An 18,822-nucleotide genomic window follows, 5' to 3' on the forward strand; every position below is an offset into this window, starting at 1 on the left:
CGACTCCCTCCGCCGGCTGTTTCTGATAGCCCTGCGCCCCCTCTTTCATTTGATATGTGTCCCGTGCGGGTGCCACCCTCCCGCCGGGAGATGCCGCAAAATGAGCCCCCTTGAGGCTTATGGCGGCAGGGCTCGGGGGAAGCGAGCTAGACTGCTGTTCTTTTGAGGGGTTATAGAGTGTTTCGAGCCCGTCCCTGTGGCATCGGTCCCATCATTGTGGGGCCCAGGGGGCCGGCGCAGCGGCACGCTGAAGCAGCCTGTCGGTCACTTCCAGGTTCCTGTCCTGCATCTTGACCGGTGTTATTAGTGACAGGCTGCTTCGGCGTGCCGTTGCAAAGCATGCAACTCAGTCAATCTGAGCTTGAGGCCCCCTCCCTGATGGTGGGAAATCTGCGAGTTAGTCAGCATGAGCTGATGGAGGGCCCCCTCCCTAGTTGTACAAAACAGTTGAGCTAGTCAGTTTGAGCTGTGATGGGGGACCTTTCCCTGGTGGTGCAAAGCAATTGTTAGTTAGTCTGAGGTGCCATGGGCCCCTTCTCTGGTTGTGCAAAGCAGGCAAGTCAGTTAGTGTGACCTGCTTGGGAACCCCCTCTGCGGTGTTGCAAAGAAGGTGACTATCAGTCTGAGCTAACTCTCCTTCTGTGCACCACCAGGGAGAAGGCCTGGTCACCAGGCCCTGGTGGCAAATTACACTGATTAACTTGCCTGCTTTCCACCACCAGGGAGAGAACCCCCATGCAGCTCATCTAACTCACTTACTTTGCACCACCAGAGTGGGGGCCCCATGGCAGCTCTGACTAAATTGCCTGCTTTGCACTAGCAGGGAGGGGGCTCCATATAATCTCAGACTGGTTAACTTGTTTTCTTTCATCTTCTAGGGACCTAGCCTAGTGGCAGGAGAGAATAACAAACTCCTCTTCTTTTCATCACCATGAGGGTGCCCAGTGCCAGCTGAGGCTTTTTAACTTCCCTGCTTTCTGCCACCAGTGATCTTGCCCTGTTGTGACTGAGTGTAACTAACTCCCCTAGAGGGAGCCCAGTAGCAGCTCACAATGTGAAGGTCATTTGTTTTGCTCCACGGGGATCTGTATCTAGGGTTGCCAAGTCCAATTCAAGAAATATCTGGGGACTTTGGGGGTGGAGCCAGGAGACACTGGGGGAGGAGCCAGTAACAAGGGTGTGACAAGCATAATTGAACTCCAAGAGAGTTCTGGCCATCACATTTAAAGGGACAGCACACCTTTTTAAATGTCTTCCTTCCATAAGAAATAATGAAGGATAGGGGCACCTTCTTTTGGGGCTCATAGAATTGGACCCCCTGGTCCAATCGTTTTGAAACTTGGGGGGTACTTTGGGGAGAGGCACTAGATACTATATTGAAAATTTGGTGCCTCTACCTAAAAAACCAGCTTCCCCAGAGCCCCGAAACCTCCAGAACAATTCCCCATTACGTATACCCTATGAGAATCGATAACATAGGGAATAATGAAGACGTTTCCCTCTCCCCCCCCCCTTCTGGCGAGTCTGAAGCAGCGGATTGGCCTCTCTACTCACCAGTTGCTGCCAGCTTCTTCACAGAAACACAGACACACCATCCTAAATTGAAGCCTTTCAAGTCAAGCCTCCGGAGGTGCAAAGGCACATGGCCCTTTGCGGGTGGGGCTCCCTCTCCCCCCCCCCCGCCAGCCAGCTGATTGGGGGCGGGAAGCAGCCTGGGAAAACTGAAGAAAGGCTGCTGGGATCGGGGCTGGGTGGGAAGGGAAGGGAAAGGAGAAGCTGCTGGGATCGGGGCTGGGTGGGAAGGGCCGCCATTCCCCCCCCCCCCCGCTTTCCAGATTTTTGGCGAGCGGGGGGAGAAGGCTCCAAATTGGGAGTCCCCCGGGTAGGCGGGGGATTTGGGAAGCCTATCTGTATCAATGAAATGAACTATTGTTCCGACCTCCAGAGTTATTTCAGTATTCTTGTAAAAATAGACAAGAGCCATGACAGAAGTTCACCCTTCTCATTGGAGACATCAGAAATGAAGATACATCAGGAATCCTTGAGGAGGGGTGTTTTTCTATAAACTGACCAGCACATATTAGCAACACTTTAAGCCTTCAGTTGAAACAAATATCCAGAATGAACAATGGACATGATGTGAGAGCTCCTTCCCCATAGTTTTCCTGAGAGCCAGTTTGATGTAGTGATTAAGTGTGCAGACTCTTATCTGGGAGAACCAGGTTTAATTCTCCATTCCTCCACTTACAGCTGCTGGAATGGCCTTGGGTTGGCCTTAGCTATCGCAGTTGTCCTTGAAAGGGCAGCTGCTGTGAGAGCCCTCTCAGCCCCACCCACCTCACAGGGTGTCTGTTGTGGGGGGAGAAGATATAGGAGATTGTAAGCCGCTCTGAGTCTCTGATTCAGAGAGAAGGGCGGGGTATAAATCTGCAGTCTTCTTCTTTGTCTTCAGCACACTTCCATGTTCTCCCCAGTACCTCAATATTGGTGCAAGCAAATGGTGAGTTTCCATTGAACTCCTGGTCACAATTAGCCATACAAAGTGTTCTTAACATCGCCAGGTGAACTGGGCCTGTGGCAGTTCTGCCTGAGTCACTATCTACCTTCCCTATCCTCGGCAGTGTCAGGAGAACAGCCTGTCTTGGCATCATCTTTGGTGGCAGCTGGGGGTGCCAGGGAGGAGGTCAAGCAGAGCTTCATGAATTGCCACCCATGAAGCAGACAGTCAGCTGTTGTTTAATTGCCAAATAAGAGCTGAAGTCATGACAAAGTCCTAGCACAGCACTAGAGTTGCAGAAGATGAGAAATGGCCCAGGCAGATTAACTGCCCGCTTTAGCAGCACCAGAGGAGCTGGGCTGGATGCAGCATGTTTCATAGTAGCACCAGGGTAGCTGGCCTAGTAACATCTTGTTTTGAGGAATACCTCTCAAGAATAGCATCAAAGGAACTTGTCCTGTGACAGTTTACTCTGACTCACCCATCCCTTAACTGCACCAGGGGGTTTGACCTGGAGGTTGGTAAATTGGACTAACCACCCTCCCTAGTGGTGCAATGGGAGTTGCTTGCCAAGGACAATATTGTGGGTGGCATCCAGGTGGAGCCAAGGGCAAGAAAAGTCCAAGGCTAATCATTCCCTCCGGCAACACAGGGGAGCTAGCCCAGCAGCAAATTGGTATGGCTAGTCATCTTGCTCAGAGCACCTCCAGAACTGTCATACGTTTAGCTAACCATCTCCCTTGGCAGTGCTATAGGTGCAGTCTGAGAAACCATCTTTCCTGCCTGGTGGCCATTCATCCCAGCTACCATCCTCTACTGAAGAACCAGTGCAGCTGGCTGAGTGGCAAATCAGTTTAGATAACTATCGTTTTTGGCGATGCTAGGGGAGATAGCAGCTCAAAGTGGCTAACTGCACCCAGGGCTGGCTCACCCACTAGGCAAACTAGGCACTTATGTGGGAGAGAAGGGACACCGAATTGGGCTCCCCCCCACCCATGACAAACACCTAGTTTAAAGTTGTTGCAAATTACTACTTTTCTCCCATTAAAATATTTTCCCCATTAAAATAGCTGTAAATCTCTATTTCCCCCCTTAAAATAGTTACAAATCTCTATGTTTCCCATTTAAAATAACTCGTAAGAGTTGGGCAGAGCAATTCGTAAGAGTTGGGCTGACTGCACTGCGAGGCTAGTCACCATGCTCCTCAGCTCTCTAAGGGCCAAGTTATGCTAGGAGGGGGGAAGCCTAGCTAGCTGCTTGCAAGGCCATCTCCATGGCAATTCTATTGCAACATGGCCTCCTGGCATACCGCCAAGGGGAGGGTGCCACAAGGGGAGGGGCACTTTGTGTCAAGAGTAGCAGGCAGTTCATGGGCAAATGCCATTGCACATGACAGTGGGGGCAGGGTAGGGTAGCTCAGGAGAGCCCTATTCTCCTCTCCCACCCTGCTCCCAACAGAAACTCCCACTGATGACAGGGCACGTGGTCACCATCATTCCCGCCCTGCTTGCCAGCATGTTCCATGAGCAAGCCTCCCTGAGTGCTTCAAGTCCGCCCTCTGCAGTGGATCCCCCTACCACTGATGCAGGGAACCCCCATGACCCAGCACAGTCTGCTAGTGCTACTTGCACACATGCTGTTCCCCCTGGGTGCCAGAGGAACCTCTTTTTGGAGCAGACACACAGGAGCCTTGTCCATGCACTCATGTCATTTGTGACTGCCACCACCACCATCCCCGTAAATTGCATCATTCCCCTCTCTCCATTCCATGCTCACAATAACCCTATGAGGTTGGTCAGGCTGAGGGTGTGCATCTGATCCATGGTCACCCAGCGAGCTTCCATGTTACAAGTGGGGAACAGACTATGAGACTCCCAGGTCCAGCCTCATGCTCTAAACAGCATGATAAGCTGGCTCATTCACCCAGATCACCCTCTGGCCCTTCCCCCCTTCATACAGGTGGACAAGGTGGGTGAGCCCTCCCTCTTAGACATTCCCTCAGGAAACCCACAAGAGGAGTGGTAGATGGGGTGGAGAAGGGAGGGGTGTGGCGTTCCTGCCATGTAGCAGAAAGAATAGGGGCACCTTCTTTTGGGGCTCATAGAATTGGACCCCCTGGTCCAATCTTTTTGAAACTTGGGAGGTATTTTGGGGAGAGTCACTAAATGCTATACTGAAAATTTGGTGCCTCTACCCCAAAAAACAGCTCCCCCAGAGCCCCAGATACCTGCAGATCAATTCTCCATGATTTTCTATGGGAATAAATCTCCATAGGGAATAATAGAGTTCCCAGCAGACATTTCCCTCCCCTCCCCCCGCTTTCTGACGACCCTGAAGCGGGGGGAGGGCCTCCAAACCAGGGGATCCCCTGCCCCCATCTGGGGGTTGGCAACCCTACCCAGTCCAGAGCTGGCAACTCTAACCTGGAATTTAGCAGCCTGACCTTCCAGTGCAACTAAGGAAGCGACTGGAAACTGGCAACTTTACTCTCTGCCTAGAGCCCATCAAAACCTGGAACTAGGCTTCCCAATCCCCAGGTCCCAGAGGGGGATCCCCCGGTTTTACAGGCTTCCCCCCTCCCCCAGCCAGCTGGCCGGCGGGGGAAGCCCCGCCCCGAGCCATCATGCACCTCCATGAACGATTCCCATAGGGAATGATGGGGAATTGAACCACGGGTATCGGGGGCTCTGGGGGGGCTGTTTTTTGAGATAGAGGCACCAAATTTTCAGTATAGCATCTAGTGCCTCTCCCCAAAATACCTACCAAGTTTCAAAAAGATTGGACCAGGGGGTCCAATTCTATGAGCCCCAAAAGAAGGTGCCCCTATCCTTCATTATTTCCTATGGAAGGAATGCATTTAAAAATTTGTGCAGTCCCTTTAAATGTGATGGCCAGAACTCCCTTGAAGTTCAATTATGCTTGTCACACCCTTGCTCTTGGCTTCGCCCCAATGTCTCCTGGCTCCACCCCCAAAGTCCCCAGATATTTCTTAAATTGGACTTGGCAACCCTACCTGGAACCAGCCCTGCAAGAGTCCACCCCCCAAAAATTGAAGTTGGCCCCAACACAAACAATCTAGAAACCACTGCAGACAAGAGTCTTACAGATTAATGCAGCAGGCCGACAAGTGCGTTTGACAAACTGCAGTGGAAGGAGGAATCAGGGTTGTGTTTCTTGGTGTGTGTTACAAATTTGCTGATGACGTGGCAGATGCCTCCTCCCTAACCTCAGAGACCCAAAACTGGCTCAACAAGGCCTCAGAGAGCAACAGGGGGGATGGCAGAGATGAGTGTGGTCTAGACGATGGGATGGAGATCTTCCCACAGCACACCATGCAAACAAGAGCAGGAGAAACTGAGGAACAACGTGGGTTTAATTTTCATTGTGGTCAAAGATGTAAGTGCCGTTGTAGGAGGTTCAGGGCATGTGATGAGAGGCTGAATCATCTGGTGGCTGAGTTCAGTAGGGTTGGGTCACATTGGAGCATACAAAATTGCAAGGTGTACTAGCAAGAGTGATAGCATCTACAGTTCAGAGACATTCCCTTCTATTTTACAGTTCTAAGGAAACTGGCAATTGGTGGATTTGCCCTAAGATCATATGACCTTAATTCTAGAACAAGGCTTAGAGACTGCTGTACAAAATGGTTTAGTTGCTGCTTACATTAAAGTTGTTTTAAGCCATTCCTCATTATGGTAGCCTTTATCTACCCTCAAAATATTACACCTGTCACTGTATTTAAAAGGAAGGGAGTTTAATGAGAGCTGAAGTTTGTGCTGTAGATCTTTTCTTTGCATCTCATGTCTCCATAAAAACAGCCTTTATAAATTTAGCTAGGTGTAAAGGAATACAGATCTATATGTGGGGGTTGTGGAATAATCCCTGCAGTCTCAGGAAAGAGTACAACATATAAGAGATGTATATACAGACAAATCTGCTTTACACTGTTACACTATTTACCCAACTAGCAGCAGCTTAGTGGTAGAGCATCTGCTTGGTGTGCAGAATTTCCAAGATTCAATCCTTGGCATCTCCAGACAAAAGAATCAGATGTAGGTGGTGCAAAATTCCTCCACTTGAGACCTTGGAGAGCCATGCCCAATCTGAGTGGTCTATACTGACCTTGATGGACTGATGGTCTGATTCAGTGCAAAGTGGCTTCAAATGTTGACTATTCTGACTGGGAGTGTCAGTTGTCTTTCCTGACCTTCCCTCTGCCATCTTTTATAACTGAAAGGGTCTGGGAATGAACCTGGGATCTTGTGTGTGTAAGCCTTGCACTTAGCCACTTCTCAGCTGCTTTTCACAACATAAAAAGGAAATTAGGTCTTTGTACCTTAAAGACTGCTTTAATAATGATCATGTCCCCATTTTATGGGAGGGGGTGGAATTGTTTAACACCATTTTGCAATCAGGCCAGTTTCATCATAAACCTTTGCCACTTAATCCATGCAAATGAACAAGGAGGCTGTTTTCCATGAAAGGGTGTATTCTGAGAGGCTTTCTGAACAAGTATATTAATCTGCACCCACCCTTTGCAGAATGGCAACAGCACACCTACCTTCATTATCCTATAGATCCTAGATCCTGCATGGGAGTCATTCTGTCAATAAAATAATGATGCAGTCAGAAGAGCCTACAGTTGATATGTCTGGAATGTATTTGATGAACTTTCCATTAAATCCAAGAGATGATGGTAATCAATTTGGCATACTGCTATGAACATTGGGATTGGCATGTTGTAATTCTTGATAGTCATGGTCACCACAACTAGACATAAGCTTAGCATCTGACACAAAATGCAGAAATTCTGAGAAATGCAGATGTCATGTTTTTGAAAGTTTCTAGACCTTGTCTTTGGCAAGGACATCTTAGAAATACCTGGGAAGAATGTTGCAATAGCCATTTTTATGACAGATGGGGTTGTGCTTATCTACTGGGTGTCTTGATAGGTACCATTTTTAAAAAATGGAATGACATTTCTAAATGCAGGATGTGCACCAAGATGCCATAACTGGCTTCAGTTTCCCACAGTTTTACAAGGATGGAAAATAGCAAACTGGCCTGCTATGGAATCTATGGTTCCCAGATGCCAGTCATTAAAGGGAAGAATTGTGTTATCCTCAATTGATTCCTACCCTTTTTTCTTTGCTATAGATCTCCACATCCATGTTGTTCCCTGTCCTCAGTCAAAGATACCTCCTGTTCTTCAACAAACACCCCCTCCCTCCATTTTGGACAACAGAAGAAATTAAACATTGTAAATGTATGATCACATAAAGCTGCCTAATACTGAATCAGAGCATTGGCCTAGCAAGGTTAATATATAGTCCACTCTGACAGGCAGCAGCTCTCCAGGTCTCACATGGAAGTCTTTCCTAATATCTTTTCCCACCTCTCTTTTAATGGGACATTGTAGGGATTGAATCTGGGACCTTTTGCATGCCAAACAGGTGCTCTACCACTGAGCCAGACCTACTCACATACTTTATTTTGACAACCATATTTAGTACTATTCATAATCCAAAGAACCCTCAGGCTTTGCATCCAGGATCTTTGCTGCTTTATCCTCCCGCTGCTCAGAGTTTCAGTCACCATCTGCCAAATGGGACTGGCAAGAGCACACAAGAAAGCCTTCTTGTCTGCTGCTCTCCCAGCTTTTGACCTCCCTTCCTGAAGACACCAGACAAAGCCTGGACCAATTTGACAGAAGCAATGAGCTGCCTTTTTATTTGCAGAAATGTCTTGTGGTCAGGCAACAACACAAGGTTCTTTTATTGGCTGCTTTTTAAATATAAAATTTACAGTTAATTTACTTTAATTACTATGCCTAAGGGTGTTTTCAAAGCTGACATTAAGTACACCTTATAACCACTTCAGTAACACTCGTGGGCAAATGTAATGCAGCATAGCATGTATCAGAGACCAATTTTAAATTCAATTCAGGCTTTGTTGGATTTTCTGTTCTTATTTATAGCATTGTTCCAATTATTCAAATTTTCTAAAGTGCATTAATTTGCCACATGCCACATACGGTTACCAACTCTGAGATGGGAAATTCTGGGGACCTCAGGAAGGTATAATGTCATAGAGTCTACCTTTCAAGGCAGCCATTTTCTCCAGGGGAACTGATCTCTGTCATCTGGAGATGACAGGTTGGCAAGCCTAGTGTCATGGTTCTTGTAGACTTCAAAGCATGGGTAGTGGGGTCATGACCTCTCATGCAATAGGCGTGCATATGGATATTGTAATCTTGGCAGTGGGAGAAGAAGCCCTTAAGGACAGAACATGATGCATATGGCACAGTGGCAGTTCAAAAATGCATCAGAGCCAATGTGATGTATTGGAATGAGTGGAATGAGTGTTGGACTATAGAGACGTGGGTTTAATGACTATAGCCATGAGTTTATTGGATAGCTTTGGGGCCAAACTAAACATTATCTTTTTCAAACAAGTTAGGTCAGGATTTCCAACATGCAGCCCCCACAGTGAAGCAAGTAATATCCTCCAGGGATGTTTTGGACCAGGAAACAGCTTTGGGGGAAGACTAGAGCTCCTTCTCTGCCCCCCATCCACAGAGTGGTCCCCATCTGAATTGGCCCCCTGCAGCACTTGAAAAATTACAAAATGTAACAAATGGTCACCAGCCCTTGACTGGCAACCAGTAGGGTTGCCAAGTCCAATTCAAGAAATATCTGGGGATTGTAGAATCTTTCAATGCACAGCAGTCAAGAAGGTCTGAGCGCCTGCTCCGGCTGCAACGCCACTGAGGATGTTCTCCGCAGCTGAGAACAAAACGTCTGGAAGGAAAACTTTCTCCAGTAGAACACGGCACTTGATCCCGAAAGATTCAACAAACCCTAATGATGTTACCAGCCGTGAAAACCTGAATTTTTTTTATAATATCTGGGGACTTTGGGGGTGGAGCCAGGAGACTTTGGGGGTGGAGCCAGGAGACTTTGGGGGTGGAGCCAGGAGACATTAGGGGTGGAGCCAAGATCAAGGCTGTGACAAGCTTAATTGAACTCCAAAGGGAGTTCTGGCCCTCACACCTTTTCAATTCCTCCCTGGTTCAATCTTTTTGAAACTTGGGGGGTATTTTGGGGAGAGGCACTAGATGCTATACTGAAAATTTGGTGCCTCTACCCCAAAAAACGCCTCCCCCCCCAAGAGCCCCAGATACCCGCGGTTCAATTCTCCATGATTTTCTATGGGAATAAATCTCCATAGGGAATAATAGAGTTCCCAGCAGACATTTCCCTCCCCCTGCTTTCTGACGACCCTGAAGCAGGGGGAGGGCCTCCAAATCGGGGGATCCCCTGCCCCCACCTGGAGACTGGCAACCTTAGCAACCAGTGGGAGGCTTAGAGGGGTGGAGACACAGAGGAATTGAAAAACTAGAAGAACCAGGCCTCAGATTCAGCAGGAGCTCACAGGAGCACAGCTCCTGAACCTTTCTGAGAGTTCCACCTCCTCCTTCCCACCTTGTCCATTGAATAGTAGGTGCAGCTGCATAACAATCCCTGGATGAGCTCCACCACCTATTTTTCTACAAAACAACCCCTGGTAAGAACCACCGAAATACAGCAGATTCCTAGAGTATCATGTTAACAGCTGGTATCATTTCCAGTATTTCAGCCAGAATATTGTTGCAACATTGAGTAATGCCATCCTCCCTCCCCTTCACTGATCACTGGAGAACAAGGAGCATCAGCAGGGGTTCCCACACAAGAAGCAGACAATTAACTCTAACATGATGCCTAGCTTGACCTGTAGGCCATTCTTCATCCCTCACTAGCCTCAAAGGATTAGGATGCAAACATGACCAAAAAAAAGTACAAAGTTAGCCCTGACCTGGGTAGCCCAGGCAAGCCCAATCCTGTCAGATCTTGAAAGCTAAGCAGGGTTGACTCTGGTTAATACTTGGATGGGGAGACCTCCTTGAAATACCAGGAGTCAGGAGGCAGGGGTAGGCTTTATTCAGCCAATTCTCTGAATATCCTCCAGGCCCCCAGTAGGGATCAGTCACCAGAGGGTCGACACGATGTCCAGGTGCGTACACACACAATGCAAAATATATTAAAAAACCGCAAAGCTTTTTGTTTTCGCCTTAAAAACACCAATTAAAAAACCAAGGCAACAACTGATTTGACTGCAGTTTATTGAGAATGGTTACTTCCCAAGGAAATGGGAAACAAACCATAAGAAATAAAGACAGGTGCATAAGAACTTGAAATGGCATAAGAATGATATTGTCACAATCACTGTTTTTATGATCAGACAGTTTCCAAATGATGTAAATATTACTCATTATTCTTCTGCAAAACCATGTTACTCTAAATGTAGAGTAACACATGCCTTTCATTGCCAAAAAATTAACTAGTTACCTAGATAATTCCAAGCAAATAAGAGTCATTTTAACTCAGGAATTCAATTTTGACTTGTCCAAACACAAACACAGACAAATACAGTGGAATCCCATGATACTTCCTGTGACATATGGAATTACAGCAGCACCCAAAGAGAACAAACTATTGGAAGGAGAAGCCTTGAGAAAGAGGAAAGACCATTTTAATACATATTGCGATTTGGCAGCTACCCCCCAAAAGCCAAAAATATACAGCATATTGTACGAGGCACCGCCACATGCATGATCTACAGATCTCAATCAAATCTCTTCTAGCTGGTATCATACGTGACAAAACCACCTGCACATTTTACTACCGTTCTCTACTGGCAACATTCCTCCATTGGTTGTGTTTTAAGCCATAAGCAACAGAAGCAAGCTGGAAGATGGTGCCTTGTTGCAGGTTTCCTTTGAGGATCAAAAGAAGACACAGTTTGTTCTTTTCTGGATTACAAGGATGGGGTTGAAGGTGTTGTGCTGCTGCCACTAGAAACTCCTTTTCCGGGACCTGCTGAGACTTAATATCCTCCACCAGATTTGGTGGATGACGTGGTGCTTCTCCTTATGGTTGTTCTGGAACCGCCTCCTGAACTACGTGAGAAACCACCTCCTCCGCTGGAAGAGCCTCCTGAGCCACCACTAATGATGCCTCCACTTCCTCCACTTATAATTCCACCTCCATAGCCTCCACTTCCACCTCCATAGCCGCAGCTTCCACCTCCGATTCCTCCGCCAAGTCCACCGCCTCCCATTCCTCCGCCGAGTCCACCGCTGAGTCCACCTCCTCCCATTCCGCCGCCAAGTCCACCGCCTCCCATTCCAAGTCCGCCGCCTCCCATTCCGAGTCCACTGCCTCCCATTCCACCTCCAAGTCCACCGACTCCCATTCCACCACCGCCGTATCGGTGGGAACTGCTCCTCACAGCTGCAAGAAAAGCACAGGTTTAGTAGCATGCTCACACACACTTTCATGAATTAGGAAAAACTGCAAAATCAAGGATGATAAAGGTACAATCTACTTACAGACATGAACTTGGGATCCTTGGCCAGATAGTCTGTTTAGGAATAAGAAACATAAATCATTCATTGAAACAAAGCCCTCCTTGACTGCAAATATAATTGCTCCTATATAATTGGTGCTAATTATATTTTTTGGTGATAATGCTCCTTTCTAGTATTTATGAATCCTTCTAGTAGAAGTGTAAGGAGCCAAAAAAGTCATCAGTGTTGTACTGCAATTCCTATCCAACCTCCAACAATCAACCCACACATTCTAGACTGGTCTGTATAAGCAGAGAAGACAGAATACTGTTTGATCCACACTGATTGAAGAGCACAAAGGTAGTTACAGAAGAAGGCAAAATGTATGCTGTATGATTGCACTGCTTTATATCCTGCAATCTTTCTTGATTCTTATAAGGAAGTACTTCTTCACCCAAAGAGTAATTAAGACATGAAATTCATTTCTGCAGGAAGTGGTGGTAGCTACAGGCATAGACAGTTTCAAAAGGGGATTAGATACTTATGGAGCAGAGGTCTATCAGTAGCTATTAGCCACAACTTATAGATGGAACACTATATCTGGGGCAGTGATGCTCTGTATTCTTGATGCTTGGGAGTGCTTCTGGAGTACTGACCCCACTGGTGGACCTCCTGATGGCACCTGGGTTTTGGCCACTGTGTAACACTGAGTGTTGGACTGGATGGGCCATTGGCCTGATCCAGCATGGCTTCTCTTATGTTCTTATGTTTGGAACACTGATGTTCTGTATTCTAGGTGCTTGTGATAGTGGAAGAGCTTCTGAAGTTTTTGCCCCATGGGTGGACCTGCTGATGGCACCTGGGTTTTGGCCACTGTGTGACACAGAGTGTAGGACTGGATGGGCCATTGGCCTGATCCAACATGGCTTCTCTTATGCTCTAAGAAAGGCAGACAATTAATTAACTAAAAAAAATTATTTTCCAAGATGTTACAAATTTGCTGCCTAAAATATGGATGTTGAATAGTCACAGGATCTTCCCTGAATACTTGTACAATCCTGGTTGAAATCCTGACACTCAGGCCTCAGATTCAGTGGAAGCTCACAGGAGCGCAGCTCCTGCACCTTTCTGAAAGTTCCACCTCCTCCTTCTGGACCCCCTTGTCCATTGAATAGTATGTGCAGCTGCATAACAACCCCTGGATGAGCTCCACCACCTATTTTTCTACAAAATCACTGCTGCTGACACTTAAATCTGACATCCAGTGGTCTTTGAAATCAAGTCAAATACCCCTGAGGATAAGACTTGGCTCTGTTTACACCATCCACATATGAAAGGTAACAATGAATGTACCTGCACTCTTCTCCTTCCAGAAGTTTCCTGTACATAGCAATTTCAATGTCCAGAGCAAGTTTGATATTCATCAGATCCTGGTACTCTTTCAATAGGCGAGCCAATTCTGCCTTGTCTTTTTGCAGGGCAACTTCCAGCTCCTCCAGTTTCTGCTTAGCATCCCTTAAGGCTAACTCACCACGCTCCTCAGATTCAGCAATGGCTGACTGCAGCTGAGCACACTGGAAGAGAAGGGGGATGGGAGAACATTGATTTTCACTGTGAGTCTCTTTTGTCAGGAAGGAATCTGACAAAAGAGTTAACTGAGCTTTGCTGGTCCTGTCTGTTCTAGTAGTGTCTCAGCCCTTCTAGTTGTTTATTGGCCAGTGGTACATTGATTATAAACCTCCTAGGAAAAATGAGCCCCTATTTCTCTGGAAATGGAACTGCTGGTTTAGGTTTCAAGACTGACCTGATTGTCCTGTCTGTCCTTGGAAAGCCCTTCTGCTTAGCGTTTTTAGATCACCTGACCAACTTCCCTGCCTGTCTCAGAGATGTCTAGCAAACTTCTAAGAATGGTGCTCATGTCTCGCTTGACCTGAAGGTCCTAGGACATCATAGTCTGAAGTGTATGAGATGCTCTTCTGGGACTCTGTTTAACAAGTTCATTTGGGGCTTTGATCCTGTGCAGCTAAATCTCACCAGCATGACCTTTTCTCTTCAGAAAGTACTTTGTACCATGAATGACACTGCACATCTTTTCACTAAGAGGAAGATATTCAGGGCTTAATTTCATCTGGAGGAAAGAGCAGGTTTGGCATCACATCCCAGCTGAGTTTCCTTCTCAAATTACACATCCCCCAGACACTGCCCCCAAATCTCCAAGAATTTCCCAAGCCAAAGTTGGCAACACTATGAGTAATTTGTGCTATAGAACCTTTCTTTTGATAAATTAAGCATTGGGGAAATTGCTCTTTTAAAAAGAGTTTATAAGCAGGGGTCTAAGCCTGCATAAAAGCCAGACACCACCCTCCACCCCAATGCTTTGGAAGCCTTGTTCCCTATGAAGATTGGCTGAAGATGCTCTCAGGGGAGTGAAAGACACTGTGCATAGGAAGAAATGTCTTCTTTATTGTCATCATGTGCCAGAGCTAAGCCCAGTTGCCCCAGGTCAAATTAAGTCCTGTTGGTGCATAATCTTTCCTATTGTTATCCTAGATCAAATTGTTAAATGCAGGTGATAAATCAAGATTGATTTAAAATCTGCCATTCTGTTTAATAGCTATTATAAAATCAAACTTTTTAAAAAAAACAAAAACAAAGAGCATTTTTACAGCCCTTGGCATGTTCTTCCTAGCGGTGCCTTTATGAGCTAAGAGACAGTTCACAGTTTTCTCCCTAACCTGAGATTTAGAGACTTGTTAATATTATCACATTTTATCCTGCCTTTCCTTTGGGGACTTTAAGGCAGCATACATGGCTCCCCATTCTGATATAACCCCACAACAACCCTGTGCAGGTTAAGTCTGAGAGAGCATGACTTGCCAAGGCCACCCAAAGAGCTTAGCCCATCAATGTCAGGATCATCTACTCTGACCAACAACACCTCTCTAGAGTAGCAGTCTCTCACATCACCTACTATCTGATCCTTTTAACTGGGACTGCTGGGGAATGAACCTGGAACTTTCTGCATGCAAGGCAAGAATTATACCACTAAGTCATGGGCACTCCGCAGATCCTAATTCACCAAGGACACATCTGCAGAGCAACTCTCTGCTTCTGGGATGCACATTTGGGCAACATAACTGAGTCAACTCCCCCATCTGCCAAGGACAGGAATGGGAGTAGCATGCTTACTGGTTCCTGCAAAGTAACTTAACAGAAGGGCCAGAACTGCATCTCATCCAAGCCTTCCTTTTCTCTCTTTTTACAAGGACATCTTCCTGTGTTTCTGGCTTTGTGTTGCATGTTTCAGTTGCAACACTCTGGACCATTGAGCCAATGAAGCTTCTTAAGGCAATGTGACTTTAAACAGTGTCATACACCTGGCTCAGCATAATTCATGTTGGGTGCACAATACCTGCCTAATGTGATGCAATGGCCAAAGGAGGCATCTGTTGTTGTTTTTCTTAACACATCTCATATTGCAAAGGGTTGAAAAACTGGAAGAGCAATTTAGAAGATCAGCAGACTGCAGACCGCTTCCACATATGATGAAGTTGCTGAGTCAGAGAACTCTTCTAAATGGCAGCAACTGTCTAGCAAAGCTGTTTCCCCAACCACTGCAGGATAGAGTCTAAGACATTTTGCATACAAAGAACCTGCTATGATCCTTTCTATCTACAGATTTTAAAAGATCACTTTTCAATCTTGAACTCATTGGAAAGCTCATACTCCATACCTGCTTCTTGGCATGTTCAATTTCAGAGCGCAGTCTCTGGATGGCTCTGGTCAGCTCTTGAATCTCCTGTCTGGTGTTGCGCAGGTTGTCCCCATTTCTTCCAGCTGTGTTCTGCAGAGCTTCATACTATCACACAGAAACCACATGTTAAAAGACATCCAAGGATCCCTCTGTATTTCACCACATTCACATATAAGGGTCACCATAGAAACAGCAAAGTGCAAAATGTTTCCATCAGTGTGACTGCTGGGAAAGGTATAGAGACACATCCAAGAGCTCATTGGTTTCCTTGAAGAGAAGGCATTATTAATAAATCCATATGCCACCCACCTGGTAGATGTGCCATGAAACTCTAGCTAGGTAATTTGAGCACTTAAATGAGAAGGCCATTGGCTGTGTGCTGTTTGTATATGGTAATAGTACAAAGGATAAAAGTTTGCCCCATTTGAAACCATCTATGGCTATGCTTTTATTGGTCGTATTGTAAGCAGCTTGGTGCAATTTTTTTTTGGGGGGGGGAAGGGAGAACACAGCTTGACAAGCCACCTAAATGAACAAATAAAAGAGAAGCATGCCCCAAGCAACACAGCTGATTTGATTCATTGCATGGGATTAACTATCTATTGATTGGCCAACATTTCAGGCCTTATTGACATCAAACTTGTATCTGTTGCTTATTACTTTAGCTATCATCCCCAAGAGGATCTTGGAGATTATAGCTGAGTAAAGTTGCTAAGCAGTCTCTGTTTAAAAACCCTAATACCTGTTAGACCCCTCCCCCCAAAACCCTCCTTTTTCACAGCACCATAGATCTCAGGAAGCAATTTGAAAAGAAGAAGCCAGTTGGATCCACTGATTTCCCCTTTTCTGCTGCAGGCCCTCTTCATGTGGTTCCTCAGAGTCTCCTGTTGGCAAGGAGTAGCATTTAGTGGAGATTAATGGGATGCAGTGCAAAGGGGGAGGCATCATAGTTCCGTTCTGCTGACATTAAACCCAATGTTTAACCAAAGTTAATATATGCAGGCCCTGACCTGGATAGCTCAGACTAGCTTGATCTCGCCAGACCTCAGAAGCTAAGCCAGGTTGGCCCTGGCAAGTATGTGGATGGCAGACCTCCAAGGAGTCATTACACTGAGGCAGGCAATGGCAAACTACCGTGGAACGTCTCTTGCCTTAAAAACCCTAGGGGTCAGCTGTGACTTCACAGCACTTTCCACCACCAATATAGCTTGGAGGCGTCATCGGTTCTCCTACAGGGCACCAAAGTCAGACCAAGAACTGTGGATGACAAGCACTGACTTGATTCTTCCTGGCACCATCTTTGAAAAGTCTTCATAGAAGAAAAAAGACCAGCTTCTTGGAAAACACCAACCATGTCAGCAGGCCTCAGATTCAGTGGGAGCTCACAGAAGCGCAGCTCCTGAACCTTTCTAAGAGCTCCACCTCCTCCTTCTGAAAGTTCCACCTCCTTGTCCATTGAATAGTAGGTACAGCTGCATAACAATGCCTGGATGAGCTCCACCACCTATTTTTCTACAAAACGACCCCTGCATATCAGGCTTTGTTTTTTCTTCTGTCTCATCCACATTACTTACCTGAGTGTGGTACCAGGATTCAGCCTCAGCTCGGCTACTACGGGCGATCTCCTCATATTGGCTTCTTACTTCATCGATTATACCTTCCAAGTCGAGGTCGCGATTGTTATCCATGCTCACAACAATGGAGGTGTCTTGGCCTACTGTCTGTAGCTGAGACAATTCCTGAAAAGGACCAAATGGACCTCCATCAATCAGTCATGGCTACTTCATCTCAGCTATTCCCTACTCATCACTACCCCAGTTTCCCATTCAAGAAACATAAAATGTAGATGGCCATTTGAATGAGAAGAAGGATGAGACAGGATGGTGTAGTGGTTAGGAAGTCAGACTAGAATTGGAGAGACCCAAGTCTGAATCCCTACTCTGCCATGGAAGCTCCCATTGCACGTGTGTGGGCAGGTGAAGATCTGTGGCAGTAAAGGAAGACGGAGATGTATAATTAAGGGTAGTCAGGGGTGACATTTTGTGTCCTTTATTGTTCATATTGGGTGCATACCTTCTACTCTAATTTTCAACTACTATCATCACAGTCCCTTTGACTCCCTGCTTTCTGCCCTCAGAACTATATGAAACAATATATCACGTTATCATATATAGGTTTATTTTAAGAAGTTTTCACAAAGCCAAATTTGAATTTGGGGCCTGGGAGGGGGTTGAGAAGAAAGCCCCGGGTAACTAGCAGAGCAGAAAGACTCTTTTACCTGTTCATAGACAACCCGCAGGAACCTGATCTGATCTGCCAAAGCACCAACTTTAGTTTCCAGGTCAGACTTGGTCATATAGGCACAATCCACATCCTGCAAGAGAAATGATAGCAAACACATACTTAAAACTTCTCACGGTGTTATTTCCTGCTGCAACTCACATGGCAGATCTTAGGCATCTTCACACAATGTTTTCATGTTTCCTTCTTGACTCTTTAGATATGGCTTTGCTTGAGCCATGACTCAGCAGGGCTCAGTTTCAGACTTTGCTTCCCAGTGTCAGAACTGAGCCCTGGAGTTTGAAATAATGGAGATAAGTGTTGGTAAACATGTGCAGATTACTCTTCCTTGTCTGGTGACTGAGTTTATTAAGACATGGCACTTGAACAGACAGTGCTTTCTAAATACATGAAGCTGTCTTATCTTGAATCAGACCACTGGACCGTGAAGGACAATACTGTCTGCTCAGACTGGCAGCAGCTCTTCAAGGTCTCAGGCAGAGGTCTTTCACATCATCTACTTCCTGATTCTTTGAACTGGAGATGCCAGGGATAAAAACCTGATATCATCTGCATGCCAAGCAGATGCTCAGTCACTGAGACACTGCACTTCCCCTGCTCCCTAGCATGCTTGTTCCAAGTACAGGCCCCCTAAAATTCCTTTGTGTATTATATGTATTTGTTTAGACATCAATAAAGTAGTTCCTTGGTCCCCAAATCTTCCATGGGGACCACTGAGGATTCACAGTGAGTTGCACATGGATGTTGTGTGGCTCATAACTGAGTACAGAGAGCTCATGAAGCATGCAGGCAGGCCTATGATATAGTCTTCATACTGAGTGTCATACCAGGAACTTAGAGGCCAAATCAATGAAATGAAGGACCTTGGGGTTGGAGCAAGTC

At 46.2% G+C, this 18,822-nt stretch overlaps 1 protein-coding gene across 2 annotated transcripts in view; it reads right to left on the reverse strand.

Moving 5' to 3' along the window:
- LOC132581760 (keratin, type II cytoskeletal 4-like) overlaps positions 1–18,822 on the reverse strand; it is a 170,797-nt gene that overhangs the window by 104,250 nt on the left and 47,725 nt on the right. For both annotated transcript variants that reach the window (XM_060253165.1, XM_060253162.1), the window contains exons 4-9: positions 17,918–18,013; positions 17,214–17,378; positions 15,619–15,744; positions 13,239–13,459; positions 11,928–11,959; positions 10,642–11,829 (exon numbers count right to left, since the gene is read on the reverse strand). In XM_060253165.1, coding sequence (XP_060109148.1) covers positions 11,423–11,829; positions 11,928–11,959; positions 13,239–13,459; positions 15,619–15,744; positions 17,214–17,378; positions 17,918–18,013 — 1,047 coding nt within the window. In that variant the 3' untranslated portion in view covers positions 10,642–11,422. Of the gene's footprint in view, positions 11,830–11,927; positions 11,960–13,238; positions 13,460–15,618; positions 15,745–17,213; positions 17,379–17,917; positions 18,014–18,822 lie in introns of those variants that run through there.

Source organism: Heteronotia binoei, chromosome 13, assembly GCF_032191835.1.
Source record: "Heteronotia binoei isolate CCM8104 ecotype False Entrance Well chromosome 13, APGP_CSIRO_Hbin_v1, whole genome shotgun sequence".
Classification (NCBI taxonomy): Eukaryota; Metazoa; Chordata; class Lepidosauria; order Squamata; family Gekkonidae; genus Heteronotia; species Heteronotia binoei.